This window comes from Oryzias latipes, chromosome 5 (assembly GCF_002234675.1).
Source record: "Oryzias latipes chromosome 5, ASM223467v1".
Taxonomy (NCBI): Eukaryota; Metazoa; Chordata; class Actinopteri; order Beloniformes; family Adrianichthyidae; genus Oryzias; species Oryzias latipes.
Window position 1 is genome coordinate 2,529,865 of NC_019863.2, and position 20,552 is coordinate 2,550,416.

The 20,552-nt window shown below is 41.3% G+C and overlaps 1 protein-coding gene across 1 annotated transcript; it reads left to right on the plus strand.

Annotated features, from left to right (window-relative positions):
• Nucleotides 1-966: 966 nt before the first annotated feature.
• On the plus strand, nt 967-20,467 carry pbrm1 (polybromo 1). The gene is made up of 30 exons (XM_011474638.2): nt 967-1,093; nt 6,041-6,187; nt 6,275-6,372; nt 6,442-6,589; nt 6,670-6,819; nt 8,007-8,123; nt 8,193-8,261; nt 8,342-8,440; nt 8,519-8,604; nt 8,692-8,777; nt 8,881-9,097; nt 9,365-9,506; nt 10,653-10,747; nt 10,828-11,107; nt 11,258-11,363; nt 11,438-12,077; nt 12,153-12,364; nt 12,457-12,636; nt 13,682-13,839; nt 13,923-14,174; nt 14,250-14,395; nt 15,206-15,363; nt 15,460-15,643; nt 16,056-16,251; nt 16,338-16,539; nt 16,628-16,780; nt 18,358-18,513; nt 18,830-18,882; nt 19,626-19,836; nt 20,058-20,467. The coding sequence occupies exons 2-30, from the start codon at nt 6,050-6,052 to the stop codon at nt 20,219-20,221; spliced, it is 4,896 nt and encodes a 1,631-aa protein (XP_011472940.1). The 5' UTR covers nt 967-1,093; nt 6,041-6,049; the 3' UTR covers nt 20,222-20,467.
• Nucleotides 20,468-20,552: the final 85 nt, after the last annotated feature.

Here is a 20,552-nt window from a genome sequence, read left to right on the forward strand (position 1 = left end):
CACACAGACACCTAAAGGACTATTAAGTCATAAAACAATTCCATGAAGCGTGTTCGTGTAAAACGCATAAATAAAAGGACCCAGCTGGGGTCTGAAATGGATAATTTTAGGAATTGTCAGTAAACAAATGTACAAAGCTTTCATTTATACATTCCCAAAAATCCCCAAAGAAATTACATAAGGATGCAGAAAATTTAAAAACGATCTGGATTATATGGTATAGAAGTTATACATTTGTAAAGCATGACAGGTCAATTGTATTGAGGGCTGTAAGCTGTAGCTTTGTGCTATGTACACCAAGAAAACACAAAGTTTTTTAATTGTGTTCATTAGGACACAGTGAGCCCGCATACACATATGTGCTAGAGCGTAGCATCTCTGTGATTATTGTTTGATAAATTTTAAGTTTTTACATATGAGAAGGAGCACGAGAATCACTTGTGGCTCACAAGGATCAATTTCTGCTGTTTTGCACAAATATTTGTTTTTTTCTTTATGTGATGGTCAACATAAAAAATTGTAAGTATATATTTTAAACTATTCTTATTTATTCATTCTGTTCAGTTTTTATGTCTTGCAGATTTACCTTCATTTATTATAGCCTATTTAATAAAAAACAAGTTTTTTGTACGTTTGTAAATAGTGCTGGTAAGATTTAGGCATAACCTAGTGGGATTCCTAACGTTATTTCTATTTTAAAATTTCTATTGAAATTTTATCTTATAGTTTTTATAAAGAAAACAAACAACTATGACTATTGTTATCCCCTAAACGTGTTTTATTATTTTAGAAAATCGATGATCCCCCAAAGATGCACAGTTTGCATGAGCAATGGTGTTCTGCTGAAGCTAAAAACAAACCAGAAATGTTGAATTTGATGTTTGATGGAACAGCTTTTGAGTGTGATTTCCATGTAATAAAGATGCGAAGCCGCAGAAGCCGAGGTTTCATCCTCCAGACTTTATTGTGAAAGAGCAGAGCGGAAGTGATGATTAGGGATAATTTCACACTAGTGCTCTTCTGTCTGAAATCGATATGTGATTGGCTTTTCTCGGTTTAGGGTCTCGCGGGTCTGTCACCGTGGCCGTAAACGGTAAGCTCTCGGCCGTGTCAGGCGGATGAAGTGACGGTTTTCCCCCCGGTTGTCGTCACTGAACGGCATCGTCAGTCGTTATTGGTGATGTCTTTTTGTAACTGGGAGAAATTTTGAGGCCAACCATTGACTGTAGCTAACGTTAGCTCCACCTGCACGCGCACACTGACTGACAGCGCCGGCGGCCGCGCTCGCGCTCGTTAGCTCCCCGCTGATGGGCTCACGTGGCCCGCAGCCAGAGGCAGACCCTTCCAGACACAACACGGCAGGAATGTCCTCGGAGGCGAGGCGGATCTTTGATTGCTTCCTGGGAAGAGGGATGTCTGATGACCAAACTCAGAAATGAACACATTTAAAAGGAAATCTGCCGTAAATGAGTTAATTTAAATGTAAAATCTGCACCGTTCAAGGACAAAAAATTCAAGCTAACATATTAATCGTTATCATTGTCATCCATTCATAGCTGAATATGTGTTAAAGTTCTGTTATGGTTTGAGTTCCCCCAGTTGGAATTTCCTGATTTATTAATGTTCCCTCATTAGAGAACCTGAATAAACGAGGTTCTAAATGCAAAGGCCGGTTCAGAACATCCGAACTGAGGCGGACAGGTCCTCGGTATGGAGCCCCAAAATGTTCATAATTTAAAAAAATATAAATATAAATATATGACCTTGTCCAATCCCACAATCAACCAATAAATCTCTCATAAATATATAAAAACATCATTAAATTGTGAAAAACCTGCACACAGATTTTAAATTATATTATTAATATATTTCACTTTTCTTTTTAAAACCTGTGCAGTATTTTAAAGCAACATTTAAAAATATTCATTTTTAATCACGTCGACTATTATTATAATTCTATGGCTTTTTTCCATAAACTCGGATTTCAAAATCAACATTTTCCCAAGTAACTTTGTTTTTATTTCACATTGCTGTTTTTCAGGATGACTTATTTATTTCATGATGAGCTTTTCTGCAGAATGAGTCTGTCTGTCAATTGCCTCGTATTCCTAGATACCTGCTCTGTGGTGTGCCAGTTAGAAAGATGACATTGTTGGCTACATCCGCACAGCTTTGCTGACATTAGCGGATCAAATAGAGACAAACAATCTATCTGCTGTAGGAGATGCAAACATCTATGAATCAGTTTTTGCTTGTTTGAGAGCGATTGAGCTCCGGGTTCGTGTGGACCACACCACGGAGGAGCTTTCTGTAAGCGCCGGTCGTCCAGGTGTTGAAGTGTCCGTTGAAATACTCAGGACTCTCGTTTTCCCGCCCAAGACTCGTCTGAAACTTATGGGATATTTTTCTGTATTTAACACATACAAAAGGCGCAGCGGGTTTAAAGGCGGGGGCACCTTAAAACATACCGGTAAAACACGCATGCTAGTGTGTGAGTAACCCTTGTGCTATCCTAGGCACTTTAACATTGGGAGTTGGGTCATCTAGACCCACTAGCCAGTGCTCTGAACCTTTTTTCTTCAATGATTTGTGATCTTCACTGGTGTCCATGGATTACATGAAATCTTTCCACCTTTATCCACCTTTGTCATGGTAGGGAGAACACGTCAATGGAAGGGGGGGGGGGGGGTCATCTAAGGTAGCACAAGGGTTAAAAAAGGCTGCGGGAGCAAAACTGAGTTGGTTGGGATTTATTTTTTATTTTCTCAGTCATCAGTCGGCATCCAAAAATCCATCTCATCCTCAATCCTCATCTTCTGCATCTGGAATGAACAGCTGGGCTACATTTCTATCAAACATGCTAGCTTCCCTTTCCTCATCGCCAGAGTCCGTCTTGTTGCCATGCGGCTCCTCATCAGTGATGTCGGCTTTTGTTAAAGCTCCAAGAACAGTGCAAGCAGACACGCTATGCCAAGATTATATAATCCATTCACAAATTGTGGCGTAACTTGCCCGGCGCTGCCTCCCTGTCTTAGTAAAAGTGTGTTCGGCATGCGTCACCGATCACTCCCACGCGATCGATGATGAGCAGCTTTTGATTGTAATCCGCTAGAAGTTGCCGCGCCACCGTAGTCCTTGCCGGGATGGAAAGATGACGGCATTTAATAAAAGCACAAAGACGGACCTCCTTGAAAATGTTCAGTTTTCATGTCCTCTGTAAGCGCTACAGCCTTCAGTGGAATGGTGACTGTAGAGACGCTTCTCCCAGATGTTCTCTGATCCTTGATCCATCGCTCCAGTCGGTCTTCCAACTCGGGCCGCCTCGCCTCGTTTCCACGGAAACTCAGCTGTGTCTTCTCGACTTGTTGGATTTTGTTTTCCAGCTTTCTTCAGTTGTGAACCATGGATTCCTTCATCTTGAATTCTCTGGCAGCTGCTCCATTCCCATGATCCTCCGCGTGGCTGATAGCTTGCAGTTTAAACTGTGCTTCATAATCGGGTCTCTTTGCAGCATTTTCTGGGTTTCCAAAACGATGTTTTTCTGCAGAAGTCACAGAAGCAGAAGTCATGCAACAACACCTTAGAGCACACCGTATATTTTGGAGAAAACTTAAGACTTTTAAGTGCGCCTTATGGTCGTGAAAATACAGTATATATAAAATAACGGGATCAGGAGAATCAACATTACACAGCTGTCTTCCCTCCCCCCCTACTGGACTAATTAAGCACCCAGGCCCGTTCATTTTGTAAAGTAAAAGATAGTTCAGACTCAGAATCTTCGATCTATTTCATGAAACACGATTGCCATGTAGAGCTCTTTAAAATGAATAAACCAAATCTCTCGACATTTTCCGTGTCTTCCATGCATTGTAAGTAAGATAAACACAGAGACTGCTCCATGTAGCGATCAGCCTAAAAACATTAGCTGGTAGCTTCTCCCACACGCGGCCGCAGTGTCAAGCTTTAAAGAACACAATTTTGGACAGGCGAGGCGGGGGGGCAAACCCTCAACAACAGGTTATATGACAGAGCCCGGGGCCTTTAAGCGTCTCTGCCTGGTGCGTTCATGGAGCTCCAGTACATAGTAGAATATCAAAATTCCAACAGCCACCCAGCCTAACTTAGTCTGCTACTATATTTTCATGAGAAAAAAAACCCACTGAACCGACCCTAAAACTGCCCAAATTACTCCTACTTGCAAATTTTAGAACCAAAATCGCCCAGTTGGGTGGAAAACCGCCTAATCTGGCAACACTGTCAATTTGTTGAGGCGCATACTCCCACCTAGTGTTGAGGGGTGTGCATTGCGCCGACACGTTCTCTGAAGCAACTTCGATTGATGTAGTTAGAGTGCTGCTGCTCATGCATGAGTAAAGGAGTAGCCAATCTTAACAGTGTCTCCGCATTGTTTGGTTTGATTGACAGACAGACTCATTCTGGTGAAAAAGCTCATTGTGAAATAAATAAGTCATCCTGAAAAACAGTAATGTGAAATAAAAGCTGTTTCAATTCAACTGTTATTTCAATTAAACTATTGCAGTCAAATGGAAACGATGCCTTTGGTTGTTTTGCTCTTTGTTCATGTATCCCAAGTTATGTCGTCATCGCAATATTGATAACTATCGCATATCGCGAGTTTTCCTCAAATTCTGCAGCCCACTATTGTATGTATAAATACATATATGTCTGTGTATGATTAGGAGTAAATATAATGGCATCATTACCATGTGGATGTAAACATATAGAGATGTGCGTCTTTTATGTTTTTAATTTTCCAGTCAAGACATGATTAATCATCTAGAGTTATTATTTCTAGGTATAGATGTTTATCTCTTTTGTCTTTTTTAGTATTTTTTTGTTTTTATTGCTTGAAATAAATCAATTCCATACTTTCAAAGAGTTTGTGTCAAAGGGATTCTAAAAGAGATCACTTTACTCTTTCAGTCTACTTTGTAAAAGTTGAAAAAGCAAACTTTGGTAATTGTTCCTGAATGGCAGTAGGAGTTGATAGACGTTTTAGGTAGTTGGGCCGTGTACTCCTGGTTGGACATAGGCTATTATCAACTCCCCGCCATTGTCTCCTGTCTTGAACAATCCTTTCTAACTCCCTCCAGGTGTGCCGGTCAGCTTCCAGGTCCTTTTTCCTTGTGTTCCTTGGTCTTTTTCATTTTCCTTTTTGTTAGAACAGACTGCTACAGCTTTAGGTTTATGGCAGACAAACCGGACTGAATAAATCACGCTGGTGATTTGGTGACTTCTACTATTTTCATATAGTTTTTGGGAGATTGTGTTTATAAGATATACATACTTTTTTTTTGGCTGCACGGTGACGCAGTGGTTAGCGCTCTTGCCTCACATCCAGAAGATTCAAGTCCCGGGGGAACCTGAACCAGAACACCAATGGGGGACCTTTCTATGTGGAGTTGCCATGTTCTCCCCGTGCATGCGTGGCTTTTTTCTGGGGTCTCCGGCTTCCTCCCACCATCCAAAAACATGCTTCATAGGTTCATTGGCTACTCTAAATTGTGTGAATGTGAGTGTGCATGGGTGTGTGATTTGTGGTCCTGCAACAAACTGCCGACCTGTCCAGGGTCTCCCCTGCCCTTGCCTGCAAGTGGCCGGGATAGGCTCCAGCAGCCCCGTGACCCCTAAAGGGATAAAACTGATTAGAAGATGAATGAATGAAAATGATTTTTCTATTAAGAACTTAAGTTTAGGTGAGTCAAATCTTTCGGTGTGCTGGTTTGTATAGTTGATGGCTGAGATTTTTTATACAAGTAAAAAAAGACTCATCAAACAGCCTTTCAGCTATAAAAAAACCTTACTTTTCTGACAAACGCTCATCTTTTCCTTTCTTACTCCAGCTTAGTGATTGCACAGGATTTATATAGATTACGGGGTTAAGAATGAATGACTGTAAAGCATTATTTTGCTACTGACCCCATCGTGCATCAGTGTTGACCTTTAACCTTTTAACATAAGCATTTCAACCTTTCTGTTTAAATGTTTCTCTCATCTCGGTCATGTTTTGTCTTCTCAGGGGGTCTCCATGGCTTTGAAAAGGAAACGAGCCTTGTCCCCCTCAAGCAGCGTGAGTGGAGGAGATTTTGAGGATAGCCAGACTTCTGTGGCGTCTGGCCCCGGGAGAAAGAGGAGAAGGACTTCAAACATTCCAACCGTTGATCCGGTAATTTTTATACCTTTGGGAGGGGATGGAAAGCTCCTCACCACACTGAGGTGTTGGGATGTTAGCATTTCCACTCCTGCTTTGCAGATTGCTGTCTGCCATGAACTGTACAACACAGTCAGAGATTATAAAGATGATCAGGGCCGAATGTTGTGTGAGCTCTTCATCAGAGCCCCTAAAAGAAGGTGAGGAATGCTTCTCCTTTATGTTTCATCCTCTGAAAAAGTTGGATAATCGCCACTTTTGTGTCTCAGGAATCAACCGGATTACTACCACGTTGTGTCTCAGCCTATTGACATGATGAAGATCCAGCAGAAGTTAAAGATGGAGGAGTATGATGATGTCGATCAACTGACCAGTGACTTCCAACTCCTGTTTAACAACACAAAGATGTATTATAAGGTAACGCGGCAGTAAAGGCTCAGGAAAGAAGGAAAAGAGAAGAAGGAAATGTGTAAAATGTTTTTTTCACTCTCATCCAGACGGACAGTCCTGAATATAGAGCAGCCTGTAAGCTGTGGGACCTTTACCTGCGAACCAAAAACGAGTTTGTTCAACGAGGCGAATACGAAGAGGAAGATGAAGGAGGATACGAGGCCCCGGAGAATCCAGGAGGCTCAACTGAAGATGAGGTGACGTCTGTAGATTCACCATTTATTTCAAGGAAAAATCCTATTTCTATCCTTTATCCTTTATTTTAGAATAGAAAAACACTGGAACACATTTCTTATGAGTCTATTTGCACACTAACATAAAAACTAAAGATTCTTTTTGAATTGCTTGCCTTTTGTTGACATAAATGTTTGATATACATTTAGGAATTTAAGAAAGTAATTTAACAAGTTCTTCATTTCTAGGTGTTGTTTGGTGGCCTCCAAGTGCAAATCACATCAGCAAATCACTCAACGCAAAAAGATGACAGAAAACAAAAGTAATTTCCAGAAATCAAAATGAAACTAGAAGGATGCAGGGTTGACCATAAATCAAGTGAAAACAGCACAATAACAGAAAAGATATTTTTGTGAAAAATGTCAGCGCTGGGTATCGAACCAGCGAGCTTCTGCCCCACAGAAAGAAGCAAAGGTTTTCAAGGATTCCCCACGTGTTTCAATTGAGGCAAAAATCCTGGAAATCCTGGGATATCATGAAAAGTTCAAGCATTTGAAAAACCAAAGGTCATAGCTGGAAAAAGCTGAAAGAGCTGAACATTTGAATAGTTGAATGGTTAAAAAAACTGAAAAATTGTAGAAGGAGATACTATAAAAAAGAAAGAGAAACAGGAAAACAAGGGGTTAAAGGGTTTACAACATTCAACCAATTAAACCAAATTAGAAAATGGAAAAGGTAGATATTCTGGGACATGGAGCACTGATTGGATGATGACGTTTGTTTGCCTTTTCAACCTATGTTATTTGTGATGGCGGTATCCACAGGCAGAAGCTTCTGACCACAATCACTGCAAAAGTTCAATCAACCTTTTACCACAGTTCAGGTAAAACATCCTTCTGCTTTCCCTCTTCTTCAAAGCTCAAACATGATCAACCAATCAGTGACATCCCATTGTGTCTGCCTTTTCCAGTTTCTTAGTTTGTTTCCTTATTTGTTTGGATTTCTAAAATGTAGTGCTTTTTCTGATTATTTGTTTTGCTTTTGTACTGTCATTGTGTTCTTTAATATGTTTGAGTGCTGAGTGATTCATTGATCTGATTTGCACTTCGAGGCCTCTGTGTTGTAGTAGAAAATGTCTCCAGTCAAAAGGATGATGAAGCTGATGAACCAAGGCATTTCCATAAATCTGATCCCTTTCATTCTAACTCAGACGACACCTTCCTGCTTAAAGGATGTCCTAGAGCAGCTTCTTGATGCTGTCGTGTCTTATACCGAACCAACGGGACGCCTAGTCAGTGAGCTGTTCCAGAAGCTTCCCTCCAAAATGGTACATGGGACCCCGACAATTCATATGTTAGGAGTCTTTACTCTAATTTGAAGTCTCTCTTTTGTTTAGCAATATCCAGACTATTACGCCGTCATCAAAGAACCGATAGATCTGAAAACCATCGCTCAGAAGATCCAGGTACCGGTTCCAACGGAGCTGTCTGGGTGTGACGAAGTTTTTGCTGTTTTTATCCACATCAAGTAAATTTTTTGTTCTAGTTGGGTCACTACAGGAGTTGTGCTGCCATGGCAAAAGACATAGACTTGTTGGTGAAGAACGCTAAAGCGTACAATGAGCCGGGGTCACAGGTTTTTAAGGTATGTTTCTGAGAATCTTATGTGCTGCATAGTGTCCGTCCGACCTTTCACACGTGTTCCTGGTATTTTGTCTGCTAGGACGCTAACACGATTAAAAAGATTTTTGCACAGAAGAAGTCTGAGCTGGAGCACGGGGAACCTGTCAAATCCAGCATCCGCATCAGGTTTGGACCACAACGACCTCTTTAAACAACGTCGGCGGGAACTTCAGCGAATTTTGGTTTGACCTTTTCTAACGTGTTCTCTGTAAGGAATAGAAAGTCAACTCAAGGGGATCGCCTCTCCGCCATCACCATGGCACTTCAGTATGAGAGTGACGAGGAGGGAATACTATCTGGTACCTTTGCTCCTCTTTCGTAAATGGACTTAGTTTTTCTCAGACATTGATGATGCTTCTTTATTTTGTGAAATCCCGTGTTTATTGTTCCTGCATTTGTCAGGCTCTGTCCACTATGATGAGGGGGAATCTGAAGCGGAGAGCATGACATCAAACATGGACATGAGCAACCCCATCTTCCAGCTTTACGAAGCCGTGCGAGGAGCCAGGAACAGTCAGGGCCAACTGATTTCCGAGCCTTTCCTGCAGCTGCCCTCCAGGAAAGACTATCCTGACTACTACCACCAGATCAGTCAGCCCATCTGCCTGCAACAGATCAAGTATGGCGGAAATAAGTGGAATTAAAAGAATATTTTAATAAGGAACAAATTCAGTGTTGGACAAAAGTTTCTCAAGAAAAATGATGTTGTTCACCGGGAAGTTTGTTTACCTCATGTTTTTGTTGCTTTTAGTTAAAAGTTCTTTTGTTTTCTTTGCATTTCTGCCCGTGAGAAGTATTTTCCCCACACATACTCACCCACTGTAAAGTCCAGTATTTCTGTGCCCTCTCCCCCTTCCCAAATGTGAGAACCCTCAATTCCCCACAGGAGCAAGATGAAGAACAACGAGTATGCGAGCGTGGAGCACGTCGACTCAGATCTGACGTTGATGTTTGAGAACGCCAAACGCTATAATGTTCCTCACTCCTCCATCTACAAGCGTGCGCTCAAACTCCAGCACATTCAGCAGGTCTGGTTTTTCTGCTCCAATCATCTTTTGATCTTTATTCAGTCAGCCACCAACTGTGCAGGTTCTTCCACTTAAAAAGATGAGAGAAGCCTGTACTCTTCATCATGGTTTCCCTCATCTAAAATCTCATTGTCTGATTTTTTTCAAATAATTTATTTGTAAATTATGGTGGAAAATAAGTATTTGGTCAATAACAACAGTACAGCTTTGTTATATACCCTTTGTTGTCAATGACAGCAGTCAAATGTTTTCTGTGAGTCTTGTGTTGTTGGTATTTTGGTCCATTCCTCCATGCAGATCTCCTCTAGAGTAGTGGTGTTTTTGGGTTGTTGCTGGACAACACAGACTTTCTTCTCCCTCCAAAGATTTTCTATGGGGTTGAGATCTGGAGACTGGCTAGGCCACTTCAGGACCTTGAAGTGCTTCTTATGAAGCCACTCCTTCGTTACCCGGGCAACGTGTTTGGGATGGTTGTCATGATGGAAGGAGGTTTTCATTTAAAATTTGACGATACATGGCCCCATTCATTCTTTCCTCAACACAGATCAGTCATCCTGGTCCCTTTGCTGAAAACAGACCCAAAGCATGATGGGTGAGATCTTGCGAGGAGTCTCAGATCGAGATTATCAGTGGTCTTGTATGTCTTCCATTTCTTCACACCAAGCTGCTTACCTGTTGCAGATTCAGTCTTTCCAGCCTGGTGTAGGTCAACATTTTGGTTTCTGGTGTCCTTAGACAGCTCTTTGGTCTTAATCATAGTGGAGTTTGGTGTGTGACTGTCTGAGGTTGTGGACAGGTGTCTTTTCTATAGATAACCAGTTCAAACAGGAGCTTTTAAAACAGGTAACGAGTGGAGGAAAGAGGATCCTCTTACAGAAGAAGTTACAGGTCTGAGAGCCAGAAGTTTTGCTTGTTTGTAGCTGACCAAATTCTTACTTTTCACCATAATTTGCAAATAAATTATTTAAAAGTCAGACAATGTTATTTTGTGTCCTCCATCATGAGCAAAATGCTAAAAGACGATATTAAAAACACCAAAACATCATTTTCATTAGAGTGGGGCTTTAAGAACACTATTTTTTAACTTCCATCAGTTTCTTTGTATTTTTCATGAAGTATAATGGCTGAATCCTGTTATTCGTGTAGCTGAAGAGGAAGGAACTTTTACAGAGAGAGGATGATGATGGTGACAGCATGCTCTCCTCAGCCACGTCTGACACCAGTACTACGAAAAGAAAAAGGTTAATTGCACCCATTTCATTCTCTGAACATTCATTGTGGAAGAGAACTTGGTGTTAATTCTGCTTTGTGTGTTTTCTAGTCATAAGAAGAATACCAAAAAGAATCGCATGAAGGCTCTGGTAGCTGCTGTGACTGAGGCGCGAGAGGCCGGCGTTGGTCGTAGACTGTGTGACCTCTTCATGGTGAAGCCCTCAAAGAAGGACTACCCCGACTATTACAAAATTATCCTGGAGCCCATGGACCTGAGGACCATCGAGCACAACATTCGCTCAGACAAGTATCTGACCGAGGACTCTATGGTGGCAGATATGAAGCTGATGTTCCGCAATGCTCGGCACTACAATGAGGAAGGCTCACAGGTGAGACTGCTCACAGTTTCTGAAGGTTCTCTGTTGTCCTCGAGGGATCAGTCATTCACAAAAACAACTAGAACAAAGAGAAATTAACCTTTAATAAAGTAAACAAGAGGAGAAAAACCTTTTTGACCTTTTGAATCTGCGCTTTTGCAGGTCTACAATGATGCAGACATCCTAGAGAAGATCATGGAGGACAGGCGCAGAGATCTCGGACCAGCAACTGATGAAGACGACACCATGTCCCCCAAGTTAAAAATAAGTAGGTTTCACAGCCAGTGTCAAAAAAGTACACCGACCTGTTACTGAGAAGCCTTTGTGTTTTGTTTATTTCAGGAAAGAACAGCATCAATCTGAAGAAATCAAAGTACTTGAGTCCCTTACAGCAGAAACTCAATGAGCTTTACGAAGCTGTCAAGAACTACACAGACAAACGAGGTCGCCGACTCAGCACCATCTTCCTGAGACTTCCATCTCGCGCTGAGCTCCCCGATTACTATATCGCCATTAAGAAACCGGTGGACATGGAGAAGATCAAGAGCCACATGCTGGCTAACAAGTACCAGGATGTTGATGCTCTGGTTGAGGACTTTGTGCTGATGTTTAACAACGCCTGCACCTACAACGAGCCAGAGTCTCTGATTTACCGAGACGCTCTCTTGCTGCACAAAGTGTTGTTGGAGACCAGGCGGGATCTGGAAGGAGGAGAGGACACCCACGTGCCGGACGTGCCCCGCCTCATCCAGGAGCTTGTTCGCAGCCTCTTTGTATCTGTTCTTGGTCACCAAGACGATGAGGGGCGATGCTACAGCGATTCTCTGGCAGAGATTCCTGCTGCTGATCCAGCAAACTCTGAGAAACCTCTGCTTAATTTTGAGATCATCAGAAAAAATGTGGACCGGAGTCGCTACAGGAGGCTGGATGTTTTTCAGGACCACATGTTTGAGGTTCTAGAGAAAGCCAGACGGTTAAGCAGGTGAGGTATTGATCATGCTCACAAACAAAGGATTGCTTTTTTTTAGGTATGTACAAAGTCTTTGATTTATTACAGGACAGATTCAGAGATCTTTGAAGATGCAGTGGAGCTGCAGCAGTTCTTCATCAAAATCCGAGATGAGCTGTGCAAGAATGGAGAGATCTTGATGTCCCCTGCCCTCAGCTATACTAGTAAACATTTGCATAGTGATGTAGACAAGGAAAAGAAAGAGAAACTTCCCAAAGAGTACGAGGAAGACAGAATCAAGAGAGAAGAAGAAAAAAAAGGTATACTAGAAATACTTGTGAAAACCAACAACTGCAGTTGTGTATCTCCTTCTCCTCCTACATTTCTTCACACAAAACCTTTTACTCCTCAGAGGCAGAAAAGAGGGAGGACCCAGTAGTAGCATCGTGGCCCGTTCAGCGTACATACAGCCAGGACTGCTCCTTCAAGGATAGTATGTACCATGTGGGGGACTGCGTCTATGTCGAGCCTGCAGAGTCGAACCTACAGCCACACATAATCTGTATTGAGCGTCTCTGGCAGGATGACACCGGTCAGTGCATTTCTCAGATTTGAATGTGGGGGCTTCAATTTGCTTGAGTGACTTAGAGGTTACAAAAATAAATATCTTTGGTTGTCCAGGTTTAGAAGAAGCCAATGTCTGAAGAAAACACTACAACGTTATAGAAACACATGTATGTTCCATAATATGAACTATTCTGGTCAACGCACTGACGAAAATGTAGCGATAATGCAAATTCAAAATGTTCTGGCTGTGTGGAAATTAAGAGACAAACACTGATGCTTGAAATGCTTTATGAAATTGACTTGAAAATGATTGCTATTAGTGTAAAAATCTGATTTGGTTTGCTGATATTCCACACATAGATGAGTTAAAGCAGTGACATCATTCAAAAACCAGCTCCTGCTCCTCAACTCGGGAAAGCTGATAAGATACTTTTCAGAGACAGTGGACACTGGTACACAGATGTTTAACTAAAAGCATTACAGAAAGCCGTGAACCTTGATTTAATGCAAGGGTTGTACAGTGGTGTAGTGGTTAGCACTTTCGCATCACAGTGAGAAGGTCCTGGTTTAAATCCAAGCTGGGTCCCTGTGCATGGGTGCATTTTCTTTAGGTGCTTAAGGCCTGAAGAAGCCATAAATGTGCTTGATAGGACGGTAGGTTATTTCAAATTGTCCCTAAGTATGAATGTGTGTTTGAATGTGTCCCCCTGCGATGAACTGGCAACCCATCCAAAGAGTAACTGCCTGCTCCCAACAGTAGCTGGGATAGGCTGCAGTAACCCCCCCTGACCCCAAAAGGGATTCAGCAGGTTTAGAAAAGAGATGAACTTCCTGCAGATCCAACCGTGAAGGAAACAAATGGCAGAAAAGACAAAAGGAGTGTTTTAGACTGTACCCTCCTAATATTTTTAGTTTATTTACATTGAAAATGTGCAATTTTCTTTACTGTTAAAGGTGGTTCACAATCTAAGTTATTGTCTGTTATTCAGTTTTTGTTCTTTTTCCTTTCCTGACTTTCCCCTCTCTCCATGTAAATCCGGTCGGTTTTCTTCCCTCTCCGATACAAACAGGGGAGAAGTGGTTGTATGGATGCTGGTTCTATCGACCAAATGAAACGTTTCATTTGGCCACAAGAAAATTCTTGGAGAAGGAAGTTTTCAAGAGCGATTACTACAACAAAACTCCCATCAGCAAAATTCTGGGAAAGTGTGTTGTTATGTTCGTAAAGGTACTTTGCTCCTGCTAAAATCTCTTTTTAGATTTTTTTCCCCCACTCTAGTATGTGTTAACCAGATACTTTTGGAACTCTAGGAGTACTTCAAGCTCTACCCAGAAGGTTTCCAGGAAGAGGATGTGTACGTCTGTGAATCGCGTTACTCTGCTAAGTCTAAGTCCTTCAAGAAGATCAAGATGTGGACCATGCCTCTGAACTCAGTTCGGTTCACTCCTCGAGAAGTACCCCTTCCTGTGGTTCGTGTAGCTTCCATATTTGCCACTAAACCAGATGAGAAGCCACCGGAGACGGAAGACGAGAGCAAAATGACAGATGGGGTCATAGAGAAGGTAAAAGCTTTGTTTGTTTGTTTGTTTGTTTGTTTGTGTGTAACCTTCAAATGCTAAAGTTTTTCATGTCAACAGGAGAGGGAGGACGTTCCTTTGGATTTCACCAACGGAGAGCCAGGCTGTCAGTACTACGAGCAGCTGTGCTACAACAACCTGTGGCTGAAAGTGGGAGACTGTGTTTACATTGGTTCTCATGGACTGGTGCGTCACCGAGTGGGCAGGTAAAGGAAATACTGCCATTCTGAACATACTGATCTATAAATGTTTTTTCTGTTGAATATTTCGTATCTTAAAAGATCCACTCCAACTAGCTACTGATCTATTCTTAAAGTGTTCCTGGTGATCTTATAATAATTGTTTATTTTAACCCCAATCAAAAAACTTTTTCTGTAGAGCGACAGTAGTTCATTAGAGGTTAGCCTATGAGTTGCAGGTGAGGTTGTTGGCATGGAGTAAGCCTCCCTTCATTTCCCATCATCGCTTTGTTCACACTCTCTCCCGCTAGCTCACAACCCCAACCTCACGTTACTGGTGCAACAAAAATGGTGAGCAGTCTCAGAGTTATCCAGCCGTGCAGTTTAGATCCAGATTCCAGCTCAGACGAGTAAAACAAAGACGTTCACGGATCCGTTTGTCTGACAGTGGATGCATCAGAATAGAGCAGAGCTGGGAGCTTGTGGCCGGCTGTTAATAGTTTCTGCGTAACAGCTACAAGCTTTTTTAAATGTCAATTTTTCGTCTGCCCCTGATTACAAACAATTTGAACAAAGAAATACTCAAATATGCTATTTTCATCTGAATTTTTCCTCCAACTTTAGAATAGTCCCATAAAACCGTGTTAAAAACACTAAAAACAACCTTTTTCATTGTAGTGGGTCTTTAAAGTTTTTGTACTCTATGCTCTGAAATATTACATAATGTTGTTTTATTTTGAAATGCAGATTGAAAGGACAAAGCTGCATCTGTTGAATCTTTCTGAAGCCATTTGAATTGTTTACTTTGGCACTTACTTTTCTTTATGTGTTCAACAGAATTGAGAAGATGTGGATCCGAGATGGAGCGGGTTACTTCTTTGGCCCAATTTTTATCCATCCTGAAGAGACGGAGCACGAACCCACCAAGATGTTCTACAAGAAGGAAGTGTTCCTTAGCAACCTGGAGGAGACTTGTCCAATGACCTGCATCATAGGTAGCCTTCTGCTGTGATTTGGAAGCATCTGCTCCAACGTGATGGTTTATTGTTTTGAAGATGCAGTCATTATCAGGCTATTCCTCCTCTTTGCAGGAAAGTGTGTCGTTTTGTCCTTCAAAGAGTTCCTGTCATGTCGGCCCACTGAAGTGCCCGAAGATGATGTTCTGCTTTGTGAGAGTCGCTACATTGAAAGTGAAAAACAGATGAAGAAGTTCAAGGGTCTGAAGCGTTTCTCGCTCTCTGGAAAGGTGGTAGAGGATGAAATCTATTATTTTAGGTGAACCTTTTTTTTTGGTGTGTTTTTAATTTGTTAATTTTAATCTAATTTATTTTCCTTTTATTCATTTTATTTATTTCAAACTGATAAATTAAAAAATAATCATAAACAGAGGTATAATGATAAATGATAAATGTGAAAAGTTCTAAAAGGACTTTGGATGAAGTTTGACAACTTGTTGAGTCCAAACTTACATTTATACAAACGATATTTGTAAAGAATTACAGGAAAATGGTGAACATAAGTGAACATTTTATGTATTATAAAATTTATACATTATATATTATTATATATATTCCAGTGTTTTTATGTTCACGAAAACAGCTTTTTCTCACCGTTTTAGTCCTCTAATTATTAGGTTTTGGTTTGAATTCTTGAGAGTGAATTCTTTTATGCGTTCGGTTTTGCACAGGAAGCTCATAGTTCCTCAGAAAGAACCCTCACCGCTGCTCAATCGGAAGATCGAGAAGCTGGAGGCTAAATTTGCTGACATGACCGATGAAGAACTTGAAGAACTTGGGGATGATGACGGCGAGCTGGGCGACCAGTCTCACATGCAGTCCTCCATGTCTGGTGACCTGGATCTGCTGTCCTACACGCCTCCACAGGTCAGAGTGAATCCGTGAAGGGGGGGAATGGTCTGTGTTTAGCGCTGTATCGTTTTTATGTGGCATTCTAACGTGCTTGGTTACAGTCCACCCCTAAATCCATAAAGGGGCTGTCAAAAAAGGAGGGATCGAAGCGAAAGATCAACATGAGTGGATACATCCTGTTCAGCAGCGAGATGCGGGCTGTCATCAAAGCTCAGCACCCAGACTTCTCCTTTGGGGAGTTGAGCCGGCTGGTTGGCACGGAGTGGAGGAACCTGGAGACTTCCAGGAAAGCAGAGTACGAGGGTAAGAGGATTTTCTTGCTGTGAAAAATTAATGCATCTTGTTTTTCTTGTCTTTTAAAGCCAACTCACTGTTTTTTGTTGCATTGCAGAGCGAGCAGCTAAAGTAGCAGAGCAGCAGGAGCGTGACAGGACCCAGCATCAGACCTTCCTTAAATCAGGTACCCCAGTAGGGGCACTGATGGGGGTGGTGCCTCCCCCGACCCCCATGGGATTGCTTAATCCTGGCATGACGCCTGTGTCAGGTAACCCCTCATAAATGCAGCAGACTCCGCAGTGTACATTTGAAAGCTGCAATCTGAAGCTAAACTGCCAGAACTGTTACTCTCCTTTTGTGTTGCATCCTCATCTTTTTTGCCTTCATACACCTGTGCTCAGGGGCGGCTCCAGGAGTTTTTCCTCTGCAGTAGCTTAGGGGTTGCTAAGTAATTGTGAGGAGCTTCTAATTCAATTTTTACGTAAAAATACATTTCCAAGAAGGAAAGTTGCTAATTAATACCAGATTGTTGTCTCGTCAATAGATTGCACTTGTAAAACGTGTTAACTGTCCTGAGAAAGAGACGGAGATGTTGAAGTGAGAAGGAAAACAAAATTTATTTAAGAGAAGCTGTTGACAGTCAATGGGGGTACCGCCATCAACTGACTCTCCTTCGCTAGATTACACCCATCATTTCTACAGTCAGTCAAAACAAAACCTTTTTTTAAATAAACTTTATTGCACATTATAGCATTTTACAAAAAAATCACATTTAGGTATGCAATAAGAACACAATTGCGAATATTAAATATACATCTGTATTGAAAAGAAAAAACAAGAATAGAAACAGAAATAAGCCAGGGGGTTAAACTTTACAAGAAAATGTTGAATCTTTTACACACAGATAAGGTTTTGATTGCTTTTTGCTTCTCAGAATTACAAATACTATTAATATACAGATTTAACTCTGAAAAGAATACAATTAAACAGGAATTTCAAACAGAGAATTAATATTTGTGAATATTATATTCGACCAAAATTAGCATAGATTTAAAAGTAAACCAGAGTTCTTTATTATATTCTTATTATTATTATTTGATATTAGACCCAACAAGACATCTTTTCAGAATAAAATAAAACAAGAAGTAATTTTGTCATGGATTAAATCACAAATCTTCTGCCAGAACAGTCAAAACAAAACGTAAAATAGCATTCTGGCTCTCATTCAATAAACTTTATTAGTAACAAATGAGGAACAAACGCAAGCTCTCGAGCGCCCTCTCTGTTGAGACAATGCTACTGCGTGCTTCATGGACTGTCTTCAGTCACATTTTAACACAAAATAAACGAGACAAACATTTAATAAGAAATGGAAAGGTGTGACGTGCAATAAAATTTGGTACAATGAACATTTTTTAAATAAAGTATTAGTATATATTTGGGGTTGCTTTGTCACTGTTGCTAGAGCAACCCCTATACCCCCCCCCCCCCCCCCCCCCCCCCCCCCCCCCCCCCGGCGCCGCCCCTGCCTTGGCATGGTCCAAATTAATAAATGGTGTACTTCTTCTTTTGTGCTTCAATAACGATGACATTAATGTAAACAGTTTTTTTTAATAAACAATGTTTTCTTCTCATATTGTGAACATGAAAGAACCATTTGTGGACACCATTTAACATTTAAAGTCATAACTTTGCTGCACAGCATGCTTACATTCCTCCCTGATGTAATTCTGCTCGTCTCATTTTAATCTGCATAACATATTATCTGTGCATGTTTGGTTGTGAGTGCATGTTTTACTGATGCATGCTGTCGGTTTGTGTGGCTGCTGTTCCTGTCTGGAGAAGATATGGGTGCATATAGATCAGCTATGATGCCCCTGCAGGCCCGTGCTGAAGGCCTGGTTAGTATGACCGGCATGCCACTGCATCACATGGGGATGCCTCTTTATCCCCAACGTCTCCTGCCCAAAGTGCCTGGGTTCCGTGGAATGCCATCCTTTGGTAAGAGTGCTGTCATAGCTGCTCCACCTGCTGTGCAGTTGCTTCCTGTCTACTAATTCCACCTGCTGGAGGGGCTACCTGTATCACTAGGCTGAAATCCTGGCGTTGATGACTAGTTGATGTGAGAAAACTGTCCCACGTGGAACTCAAGCTTTTTTATTTACTGCCTTTTTAGTTGTCTCAGAAGCGAGCCATAACCTTTCAGTCCAAAATATATTGATGAGAGCATTTATTATGCACAGATTTACATGCACTACAACGTGTACATGTCCCACTGTTTGCTTTGGGAATGCCCTGACACTGTCTATCCTCACAGGTGTCAGTGGTACAGGAAGTGGATCTGCGGCAGGAAATGTTCACGGACCTCAGGTAACCTGTTGTACCTCTGAGGGGAAGTTGCACACATTGCGAAAAGCTTGTGTATTTTATTGAACCAGAAAGCTCAGCTGAGAACTTGTTCTTGTGTTTAATAATGGCTTGGACCAGTGGTAGCACATAAAAAAATTAGATATTTACATTAAATTACACCATGTGGTAGATAAAATATAAATATAGAAGATAAGAGGAATTTAGATACTTCCATAACAGTGAAAGCCATTGATTGTAAATGGGAACTGGGCCGAGTAAGTGTGACGTCAACCATAGAAAATGATTTATTTCCATTTTCAATCAAATCAATTCAGTCGGCAATTTTTTGCAATACAAATGAAAAATGTTTTGGATTTTTTTGCGCTTTTCCAGACACTCAAAGCGCTCACAATGTCCCCATAATTCATTCATACTTGATGTAGCCACAGCTGGCCTGACTTGGTTGCAGTAAAGTTCCGATGAGAGCTTCAAAGTGAGACACCAAACACTTAGAAACTATAGCAGCTGACAAACTGGATCCCAGAACCATCAGAGGAGAATCCTTTCTGTGGACAGATGGTTTTTTTTAAGGTTCTTGCTTAAGATTAAGTAATAAGCAGTTAGTTTATGTCATAAATTTCAGGTCTTTCTTTTGAAAATGCTTTAACATAGTCAATATTGTGTGGCCCTGTGGTGTTGATCATCTAAATATGTACATTTTAGTGTGAATATGAGAAATGTTGAAGTTGATTTGTTTTGTTTAGATTGCTTTGATGGGCTCCGGGCTCCAGGCTCCCCCGCCGTACCCAGGACAAGGCGGAGGACATCCTGCTCTTCAGCAGCCCTCCACACCCTTGTTTGTCTCCCCACCAGCTAGAACTCAGCGGCTGCTGCACTCTGAGGCTTATCTCAGATACATAGAAGGTCTTTCTGCAGAGTCTTCCTCTGTTAGCAAGTGGGACCAAGCTCTAAAAGGTTATTTTCAGCTTTGTTTTTAATCAACAAAACACGTTTCCAAAGCAGGTTTATGATTCTAGCTGATGTATTTTTTTTAATACGGAAAGGATGCAAATTGAAACTTTTAAACGTGACTCAAGTTTTAAACTTTGACTAGAATTGCATTGATTTTACTCTTTTATTTCAAAGAAAATGTACAAAGGTGTCCCTTTGTTTTTCATGATTATTACTGTTTTCAGTTCAGAAACAAGATGTGCGTCTTACTAAGGAGCAAGAGAGTAGACTCCCATCCCACTGGCTGAAGAGTAAGGGAGCTCACAAGACTATGGCGGATGCACTTTGGCGGCTTCGTGACATGATGCTGCGAGACACCTTAAACATATGTCAGACGTATCACCTGTAGCTTGCACATTTCCTGAGCCTCTAACACCTAACCTGTGGGACAGGAAGAGGTTTAAGCTCAATAAAGATTGTCATTTTGTGTTGTCAAAAAAAAGGCATAATTGCATTCATAAAATGTGCTTTCTGTGTTGGATTTTGTTTTGTTTTGTATTCTTGTTTAACATTTCAGATGTACTGTTCAAAGTGCATTGTTGTAACTAACAAGCTGGTGTTCTTCATCTATTCGCTATTAAAACGTGAACACGTGTTTTGGCTGTTCTCATCGGATATGGGTTTGTTTATTAGTCTTGTAGAAAGATGTGATGGTGGATGGATGCCTGTGACAACCAGGG

Bases quoted from the DNA above. Each gene is read 5' to 3' on its own strand.
- pbrm1 (XM_011474638.2), top strand. From the start codon at position 6,050: ATGGCTTTGAAAAGGAAACGAGCCTTGTCCCCCTCAAGCAGCGTGAGT. The intron at 6,373-6,441 runs GTGAGGAATGCT...TTTGTGTCTCAG, and splicing joins ATCAGAGCCCCTAAAAGAAG to GAATCAACCGGATTACTACC. The intron at 12,078-12,152 runs GTGAGGTATTGA...GATTTATTACAG, and splicing joins AAAGCCAGACGGTTAAGCAG to GACAGATTCAGAGATCTTTG.